The sequence below is a fragment of the Erinaceus europaeus genome, chromosome 12 (genome assembly GCF_950295315.1).
Source record: "Erinaceus europaeus chromosome 12, mEriEur2.1, whole genome shotgun sequence".
In the NCBI taxonomy this organism is placed as follows: domain Eukaryota; kingdom Metazoa; phylum Chordata; class Mammalia; order Eulipotyphla; family Erinaceidae; genus Erinaceus; species Erinaceus europaeus.
In genome coordinates, this window is record NC_080173.1 from 101153490 (window position 1) to 101163714 (window position 10225).

At 54.7% G+C, this 10225-nt stretch overlaps 1 protein-coding gene across 2 annotated transcripts in view; it reads left to right on the forward strand.

Moving 5' to 3' along the window:
- CDCP1 (CUB domain containing protein 1) overlaps positions 1–9151 on the forward strand; it is a 79185-nt gene extending 70034 nt beyond the window's left edge. For both annotated transcript variants that reach the window (XM_060204853.1, XM_060204852.1), the window contains exons 6-8: positions 263–628; positions 3067–3154; positions 6211–9151. In XM_060204853.1, the coding sequence (XP_060060836.1) occupies positions 263–628; positions 3067–3154; positions 6211–6634 (878 nt within the window). In that variant the 3' untranslated portion in view covers positions 6635–9151. The remainder of the gene's footprint in view (positions 1–262; positions 629–3066; positions 3155–6210) is intronic.
- Positions 9152–10225: the final 1074 nt, after the last annotated feature.

Below are 10225 nucleotides of genomic sequence, written 5' to 3' on the forward strand. Positions count from 1 at the left end.
AGGTAGGTAGGTAGGTAGGTAGGTAGATAGATAGATAGATAGATAGATAGATAGATAGATAGATAGATAGATAAACAGGGTTAACCTGATAGCAGGCAAAACTGAAGAGTCAGATCTGAGCCGCCCCGAGCAGGTTTTTGGGGCCTGCAGCTGGGCTAGTGGGCAGGGCAGCCTCAGCACGTCTAGGCTGAGCTGGTCTGGAGGGCCTCTCCATCTGGGCAGGTAAGGTGACCTCCACCTGGCTCCTTTCCCTCTTGCACAGAGGAAAGCATCTTCACGGTGACGCCCGATGTGAAAAGCAAGGTGTACCTGCGGAGCCCTAACTGGGATAGGGGCCTGCCGCCGCTGTCCTCCGTGTCCTGGAACATCAGCGTGCCCCCCGGCCAGGTGGCCTGCCTCACCTTCCTCAGGGAGAAGTCCGGGGTGGTCTGCCAGACGGGGCGAGCGTTCATGATCCTCCAGGACCAGCAGCACCACTCCGAGGAGATCTTCAGCCTGGAGGACGAGGTGCTCCCCAAGCCGCGTTTCCACCGGCACAGCTTCTGGGTCAACATCTCCAACTGCAGCCCCGCCAGCGGCAAGCAGCTAGACCTGCATTTCTGGGTGATGCTGTCCCCGCAGACCACGGGTAAGACTGCAGGGTCTCCGGGGGTGGGAGCAGGCAGGAAGCCAGTGGTGGCGAGGGCAGAGGAGCGAAAGCCCGGGGAGTGAGTCAGAGAAGGCAGCTGTGGGTCCCGGCGGTCTGTGTGTGGGGCAGTGAGCACAGTGGCCCAAGCAGTGAAGTCTTAACGCTGCATGTTGGCTGAGCAGTTGTGGTCTGAGCCGAGCTACCCTGGTCATTCACTCATGCACCTGCAGGAGCTGCAGCTTGGCTCAAGGGCTGAGCTGTGGGAGCCAGGCACTGTCTCAGTCTGAGGCCCCATCAGCTGGGCCACCCACTGGGATCCAGTCAGCTGGGCTCCCTGACTCTCCTCCAGGGGCTCTTACCCTCCAGCCAGGACCACTTGGCATGCAAAGGCAGAGGAAAAGCCGAGAGAGGTTGGGGGAAGCATGCAAGGTCTCCTGATGTTTGGTGTAGGAGTTCACACGCCGTGTCCATTCCAGTTTGTTCTCTTTTTTTTTTTTAATATTTACTTATTTATTTTCCCTTTTGTTGCCCTTGTTTTTATTGTTGTAGTTATTGTTGTAGTTATTGATGTGGTCGTTGTTGGATAGGACAGAGAGAAATGGAGCGAGAAGGGGAAGACAGAGAGGGGGAGAGAAAGATAGACACCTGCAGGCCTGTTTGTGAAGCGACCCCTCTGCAGGTGGGAAGCCTGGGGTTCAAACCAGGATCCGTACGCTGGTCCTTCCGCTGTGCTACCCCCCCAACCCCTTCCAGTTTGTTTTCTTGACAAGCCCAGACCCAGAGTCTGGGTCTACCTCAGAGACTCTACCTCTTGATGGGAGGAACTGCTGGACCCTAATGACACGGTTCTGGGAGGAAGGGGAAGTGGGGAATGTGGGGGTGGGCAGCAGTGCACCCAGCTAAGCACACATAGTACTAAGCACAAGGACCCTGCTCCCCACATGCAGGGGGGGCCCTTCCCAAGCAGTAAAGCAGGTCTGCAGGTGTCTGTCTCTCTCCTCTATTCCCCCTCCTCTCTCCATTTCTCTCTGTCCTGTCCAATAAAATGGAAAAAAATAACCACCAGAAGCAATGGATTCATAGTGCCAGCACCGAGCTCCAGTGATAACCCCAGAAACAAAAGGAAATAAATAATAATAATAAAATAAAGGGGGTTTTTATAGCTCATCTACCACTGTCGTGTTCTATTCATCGCTCTCTGAGTGACAAGGGGAAATTTCTTCCCCTGCCTGATCTTCTTCATCTTCAGAGGTAGAGGAGGGGTGCACCTGGTTGAGAGCACACATTGCAGTGTCCAAGGACCCAGGTTCAAGCCCCCGGTCCCCATCTGCAGGGGGAAAGCTCTGCGAGTAGTGAAGCAGGGCTGCAGGTGTCTCTCTGTCTCTGTCCATCTCTATCTCTCTCTCTCAATTTCTGGCTGTATCTAGCCAATAAGGATAATAATAATAATAAAGAGTAGATGGTACCCCCATCACCAAAGAGCCAGTGGGGACCCAGCAGTGGAAAGGGCGCCACAGACATATGGTGCTGAAATGCTTTTAGAAATCTAGCCAGTGGGGGCCAGCAGTGGTGCCCTCAGTTAAGTGCACATGGGATTATGTGCACAGACCTGGGTTTGAGCCCCCACTCCCCCCCTGTAGCAGGGTGCCGGGCTAGCTTGGAGGTGCCTCTTCCCGGGCACGTACTCTCTGGGTTGGAGAGAACGCCACCGGAGCCAGCCTGGGCTGCTACTCACTCAGCGACGCGAGGGAGATGACTCAGGAACAGACTCGTGGTGGCGAGGAAATTCAATTCTTTGTTGTCCAGAGAGCCCAGGCTTTTAAAGGACAGACCCAGAAGTGGCAAGTCGGAAATGGAAATGGCTAGGAAAGGGGCTGGAAAGGTAGGAACTTCCTTAGCAACTGTTGCGAGGGTTTTAAGTGGTAGGATTAATCATACCCTGCAGACAGGGAGGATCTTGAGGATAGAAAGAAGATAGATCAAAGGAATGGAATGGGTGGGGATCTTTCAGGCAAAACAAAATAAGTCTGATAAGACGAGAGGATGGATGTCCCCTCAAGTCAAGCCCTGCCAAGCTCAACCACATCCTCTCCATTTCCCGACAGCAGGGATGCCTCACAAGTGGTTTATTCTCCTCGAAGAGTCTTCAGAAGACTAGAGTAGCCTTCCTGCGGCTTCTTAAACCGTGACCGGCTTCTCCTCAGAGAGAAAATGCCAGGGGCGGGTCTAAAGTTCAGGCCAGAGTGCTGGCACAGGCCCGATCCAGGAGCAAGGGCAGAGGCTTCCATCACGAAGGGCCGCGTGTGCCTGCAGGGAGGGGGGAACAGGTGGTGGTCATGTCTGGAGACCATGCAGACTCACGGGCAGCCTGACCCCCACCTGCCTCCTCTCTCTGTCTCTCTCTCTCTCTCTCTCTCCCTGTGTCTCTCTGTTCACAGACCTGACTGTCATCCTCATTGCCGTGGTGGGAGGTGGTGCCCTTCTCCTGGGTGTCCTCGGACTCGTCGTTTGCTGTGTGAGAAAGAAGTAAGTGGCATTTCAGCTGTGACACCCAAGACCAAGTTCATGTTCATGACTGGTCTTGTTCCTTGTATCCTGTCCCTCCCCCCACCGGTATTTAAGTTAAATAAAATCGCCAGGAGTGAGTGAAGCCGAGGGGGGCAGAGGGTGAAATTCCTCATCCCCCAGGGTACATAAAGCTTGTATGATGGTATGCTAACCTGCAGCGTTGTTTTAAGAGAGAAAGAGGGGGGCCAGGCGGTGGCACACCTAGTTGAGTGCACACACACTACAGCGCACAGAGGCCGAGGTTCAAGCCCCCGGTCCCCATCTGCAGGGAAAAAGCTTCACAGGTGGTGAAGCAGGGCTGCAGGTGTCCCTCTGTCTCCCTCTCTATCTCCCCACCCCCATTTCTCTCTGCCTCTATCCAGTAATAAATAAATAATTTTTAAAAAGAGAGAAAGAATAGAAGAAAAACAGGCTGAGAGAGAGAGAGACTGAAAGAGACCACAGCACAAAGCTTCCTTCAGTGCAGTGGGGGCCAGGCTCGACCCCGCTGAGCCAGGCATGCGGTACAGCAACACACTGTCCAGTGAGCTCTTTCTCCACGCCTAGGCCTGCGGTGCGTGGCCGCAGCACAGGTCTCCCGCCACCCACTATATCCTTACTGCCCCATTTGCCCCATCAGCAAGGGGGACCTTGACAGAAATGCTCCCTAGCACCCCCAGCCCCAGGCCACAGCCCCTGTCACCTGCGGGACATTGAACTCAGGTTGCCCCGGCCGGTGCTCCAGTTCCCCAGACAAAACGTCTGATTTGTGATTGTTCAGTGGACTGCAGACAAGCATCCAGAAGCCAGCCCTGACTCGGTCCCCTGCCACCCGCGGGTGACACAGTGGCAGCCCTGCTCGTGTCAGCGACAGGCTTTCACAAGTCCAAGCTGGTGTGGAGGAAGGCTCTCCAGAGAGCCAGGGAGGACGGTGCGGCTGCGCTCATCCACTAAGCCCGTGCTTTGATCTGCTTTGTGCGTGTGCAGACCCACCTTGTCTGTTGTGTTTCTTTACTTTTTTTTTCTTGCCACCAGGATTACTTATGGAACTCTGTATTGACACTACAAATCCACCCCTCCCAAAGGCTATTTTTGCCATTTTTACCCCTTTCAATTTTTATTTGACAGAACAGAGAGAAACTGAGAGGACAGGGAGAGATAAAGAGGGAGAGAGAGAGAATGGGAGGGAGCGAAAGAGAGAAAGAGAGAGAGCAGACCTGCTTCACTGCTCATGAAGCGTTGCCCTGCAGATGGGGAGCAGAGGCTTGAATCCGGGTTCTTGAGCATGGTGGCATGCGGCGGCATGTGTACTTAAATGGATGTACCACCGCTGGGCCCCTTTTCACTTTTTCTTTTATTTTTGTTAAAGATTTTATTTATTAATGAGAAAGATAGGAAGAAAGAACCAGACATCACTGGTCCATGTGCTGCCAGGGATTGAACTCGGGACCTCATACTTGAGAGTCCAGTGCCTTAGCCACTGCGCCACCTCCCGGATCACAATTTTCATTTTTTCTAAAGGACTTCTCAGCTCTGGCTTTCCCAGGGTGCTGGGAAATGAACCTGGGGCTTTGGAGCCTCAGGCATGGGAGACTTTTGGCATAACCGTTATGCTGTCCTACAGCCCCAGTCTGACCATCCCCTGGGCACTGGGAACTACAGGAGAGCTGAGGGCTCAGCAGTCAATAACAGTCTCTTCTCTCTGCCCTCAGGGTGGAGGGACAAAGGGGCTGTCTCAAGGGGCACGCAAGGGAGGAGAGGGTGACCGGACTTCTGTCATCCTGACAGAAGAATCAGTGTTGCAGGCAAAATGCCCTGGATTCATCTGTATCGCAGAGGTCCTTGGGGTTGGGTGGTGGCACGCCTGGTTGAGCACACCTGTTACAGTGCACAAGGAACCAGGTTCGAGCCCCTGGTCTCTCCACCTGAAGGGGGAAAGCTCTGTGAGTGGTGAAGCAGTATTGCAGCTGTCTCTCTGTCTCTCTCCTTCTCGACTACCTCCTTCTCTCTCAATTTCTGGTTGTCTCTGTTGAAATTAAAATAAAGATTTTAAAAAAAAAAGAAAAAGAAAAGAAAAGAAAGAAAGAAAGAAAGAAAGAAAGAAAGAAAGAAAGAAATACACAATTCCTGAGCCTCCAGCTTGTGCCTAGGACGATCCGTCATGCTCACTGAGCTGACACCCTGCTTTGGGGTACGGGGGCTAGGGCCAGCCCAGATGTCAGCTTCCCCTGTTGTTTGGCTGCAGAGAAGGAGTGCAAAGCTTTGTTTTCAGTGAGGACACCCCTCTGTGTCCCAGCCCCAAAGAACACACACACTGACGGCACCCCATGCTGACTTCTGGCTTTCTCTTGGCCCTGGGCCTGCTGAGGGCATCAGACAGCCCTTCTCAGGCCACGCTCTTCTGTCCTCAGCCCTGCTTAGAACTAAAACACGCCCTCCCGGCCCAGGTCTAGTGTATTAGGACTTAGCGTCAGCTGGTCATAGTTTTGCTGATGCAAAGAAGCATTAGCTGTGAGGCATCACCGGGCAGGGGAAGGCTGGACCCGGCCTGTCTGGGCCTGTGCAGTCGGCTAGGACTCCACCCTCTGGGAGAGAGCAAGGGGCTGTCAGCCGTCTCCTCAGCAGAGCCGCTGACAGAATGACTGTGGGGACACAGAGTGAAGGTGCACTGTGAAGCCACTCTGTTCCATCTCAGCTGGAGCTCAGGAGACAGAAGCTGAGGACAGCGGCTTTGGTTTCACAGGCCAAGCGAGACTTGGGTGGGTCCCAGCTCTGAAGAATCTTTGTCCCAGTAGCCTGCTAGGCGTGGACACATTACAGCCCAGTAGGTGGAGCGATTGGATGCTCAAGTCTGAGGTTCTGAGTTCTGTCCCCAGCACCACACGTGCCAGAGTGATGCTCTGGTCCTCTCTCTCCTCTCTCAGGCTGTTGTCACAGGTGAAATGAATAAAAGCTACGTGTGGAGAAAGGAAAGGGAGGCGGGCACAGCTAAGGTTGTTCACTGCCTACCTTCTGTTTCGTTCCCTTTCTCTCAGGAAGAGGAAGGCGCACAAGGGCCCGGCTGTGGGCGTCTACAATGGCAACATCAATACCCAGATGCCCATGCAGGCCAAAAAGTTCCCAAAGGGTCGGAAGGACAGCGACGCTCATGTGTACGCGGTCATCGAAGACACCATGGTGTACGGGCACCTGCTGCAGGACTCCGGCAGCTCCCTCCACCAGCCCGAGGTGGACACCTACCGCCCCTTCCAGGGCCCCTGCTTCCCACCCACCCCTCCCTCCGTGAGATCCAAGACACCCACTAAGAAGCTGGCCTCGGAGGAGCCAGCGCCCAGCTTCCTTCCTGAGTTTGACAATGAAACTTACACCTTCTCACACCCCAGCAATGGGGGTGTGGACCTCAGGAACACAGACACCCCCTTGCTGCATGCCCATGAGCCAGAAGAGCCCGCAGGATAGCTGGAGCCCGCCCTGAGACACCCTGGGAGGCCCCCAGTCGACTACCAGGGAGAGCCACAGTGCTGGGTGGAAAGGAGTCTCCTGGGCGCTGCTGGTTGCCGGCTGGACTCATCCCGCTGAGATGATGGATTCTGACCCGGACACAATCACTGCAGTTGACGTCCTTCTCAACTCAGGTTTACTCGCCTGTCTGCCCCGTAGGACGGAGAGGTGAAGGCCGCCAGCACGGGGCTGCAGCAGCCTCTCCGTGCAGGTTGGGATGGGCACTCGGGCTTACCCCTCCACAAGTCAAAGATTCTGGCTCCTACGAGGCCTCCCCGTGGTCTCTGAGCTCATGGACTTCCTGGGTGAAATGACAACTTGCCTCTTTCTCGCTGTTCTCTATCTGGTGGCCCTGGAGATGTTAGACGCCAAGTGTATGAGCCCTCTGCACTTACAGTGACCGCTCGTGCCAACCGTGTAGCTGTCCCCTGGACTTGGAGTTCTCCCAGCCACTAGACAGACTCATGCTTGTCCCCTTGAAATGGGGGACGTTTTGCAGCCTGTCTGGGGCAGCACTGACAAAGGGCTGTGCACGTGGTTTTTCCACTGCAGAGTCTCTCTGCATTCCATCGCCTTTTGTCCTTGCAATGAGAGACATTTCTTTGAACTGTGGCTGTGGCATTGCTTTGGCCTCACAGTGGCAATTCAGAAGGTATTTTCACCCTTGAAAAGTACGCTAGACTGAGCACATGTAGTAAGTAGTCGGCTGTCACTGGTGGGTCTTCTGTCTTGTGGTTCTGGCCACCAGACTGAGTAGATTTCACTGAGCTAAAAAACCAGCATTGGCAGAGCTGTTCCCTTCCTAGCGGCGCCAGAAGGAGACTCCGTTTCCTGGCCTTGCCGCCTTCTATCCCTTCCTAGCGGCGCCAGAAGGAGACTCCGTTTCCTGGCCTTGCCGCCTTCTGAAAGCCACCTGCTTTCTTGGGCACCCGTGGCTGAGCCCATGGAGATTCCCCTGCCCCCCCCCCCCCTGCAGGACCTCTTGCTTATAAAACCCACCAGAGAGTCCAGGCTAACCTTCCCTGTGTCACGACCCTGACCTTAACTCCATCGGAAAGTGCCTTCTGTATTGGGAGGTGGCCTCTCCACAGTTTCTGGGGACAAGAATGTGTCCATGGCTGTGTGTCCTATTTAGCCTACAGAATCTCCTTAAAACTTAAGAGTCTCTAACTTCTAGATTATCACATTTTTCCGTCAGAACTCAAGTCTGGAGACCTGGCCATGCTGGAACTCACCTTCTCATAATGTCTGGCGGGAGATGCACAGAGGTCCCACCTTTAGAGGGGGCATCCTGCTCACCTGTGCCACAGCCACCACCACTCCCTGCCTCCCCCACATGGAGGCTGAGCACCCAGAGAATCTGACTGATGCCCTGCAGAGCTACTGAGCTTCAGAAGAAACGCAGAGTTTGGGGCCTGGGTCTCTTAGCCAGTGAGGAAACAAGCCTCAAGGCTGGTGTGGATTGTAAGAAAGGTTAGTTTTCTTCCACACGTTTCCCCACCCTCATCCCCCTTCCAAGTCCTTTTGGCTTTGTCTCCTGCCTGGGAGAAGGATTATGTCCCGAGTTCCGTATGTTTGCATCCAGACCACCTGGTAAAAATGCCTCGTGCCCCGTGAGCTCCCGTCCATGAACTCAGCATGTTCATATGTTACTGTTTTCTTTTGCTTTGGTGCCAGGGTTCGAGCTCAGGGCTTCAGACGCTTCATGAAGCGTGTTCATTCTTTACCACGAGGCTATATTCCTGGCTCCTGTTGGTTTGGGGGGAAATATTTCTTTTAATCCTGCAAGGCTTCGAGTGGCTTTTTTGGTCTTAAACCAGATCACCACTCAGTTCTGAATCTTGATGGTGATGGGGATTGAACCTGGGACCTAGGAGCCTTTCCTTTCCTAATGACTGTCTCCTACCCAGCACCTTCAGCCTCTGAGCTGAGCGGCTGACAGACCCTCTCCATAAAGGCCTGGAGGAGGACGGGGCTTCCTAGCTGACACCACCCCTTGGCCCTCCGCCCTTGGCCTGGTTCGCACGCTCTGCGTCCTGCAGGGGTGTGGCAACCCTTCTATGAGCTGGTCTGGCTGGTCATCCTGGTACCCGCCGCAGTCCCTCCTCAGGCCCTAAGTGGCCATCCTGTATCTGAGAGCAAGCCTTCAGGCCCACTCACTGTCTGCAGAGACCACAGGTGGTCTTGTGTTTCCTGAAGCTGCGCCCAGCCCCCCAGCTCTCCTCTGGCAGGCACTTCAGAACATTCGGTGAAGAGCCCTGTGTGCACATCGCCCAGGCTGCCCTCACACCCCCTGCCCCGCCCAGGATCTGCCCCTGCTCCTGTGCCCTGTAGTGCTGGGAGGAGGCAGCACAGGAGAGAAAGGTCTGGGGGGAGGGGGTGCGTCCGTCAAGATTCGACTGGTTTATACAAACCCACAGTGCCTAACTGGAAATAATTTATTTGTTGGTAGCATTTTCTTCATTTCATATACTTTTTTAAATAAATAAATTGCAAAAGAAAAAAAGTTATGGAGTGGGTGTCGGGGTGTGTGAGGCTTGACTCCTCTGACCAGTGGAGCCCTGGTTCCCTGCCCCAGGCTACGGGAGGGAGCCAGCTGGTGTCTCCTCTGTGCTTATGGCCAGGAAGCCCAGCTGGGGGTGGGGGCGTGGTGAACAGCAGACCAGAGCTCCTCCCACTCTCACTGGGGCAGCAGAAGCCCCCTGTGGGTGGCCACTCCCCTCACCTCTAGCTCAGGCTGAGCTCCAAGTCCAAAGCTGGTCTCCGCCATCACAACCAAAGCCAGGCAATTCTGCCGGCAGAAGGGATCTCCAGGGAGGCCCACGCCCAGCCAGCCCCAGGCCCTGGGAGAGGACACCCCTGTGCCACCAGGACACCAACCACCCGAAACTTGGGACTTACGGAGCTTCTTCCTAGTCACTGTCCCACATCTGGGCTAAGTCCTACCTCTCTGCCCCACCCTTCTTTTAATTTTACTAGCGAGTTAATGTTGATTTACAGAATAACAAGGTAACGGGCACAGTTCCGCACAGCTGCCACCACCAGAGCTCTGTGTCCACAGCCCCCACTGGAAGCTCCAGTGGCTCTCCCAAGGCTGCAGGTGTGCCTCAGCTATTATTTCTACAGCCATCGGTCGACATTTAAACAGATCTGCCCTTCTTTGTTTCCCCATGGTCCCCTCTTCTTTTCCTTTCCAAATCACACCTACACCTGTTACTACATCCAAATGTCCCTCCCTTTGTCCTCTCCTCTCTCCAGGTCCTGATGGAGTTGGGGTTCAGAGCCCTCTGGGCATCTTCCCCTGACATTTCTCCCCCTCTGGGAGCATGGACCCAAATTCTCTATGGGGAGCAGAAGGTGGGAGTTCTGGCTTCTGTCATTGCTTCTCCGCTGGACATGGGTGTTGGCAGGTGGATCCACACTCCCAGCCTGTGTCTGTCTGTCCCCAGTGGGGCAGGGCTCTGGGGAGGGGAGGCTCCAGGACACACGGGTGAGGGCGTCTGCCCGGGGAGGTCAGGGTGGCAACATGACAGCATCAGCAACTTGGTG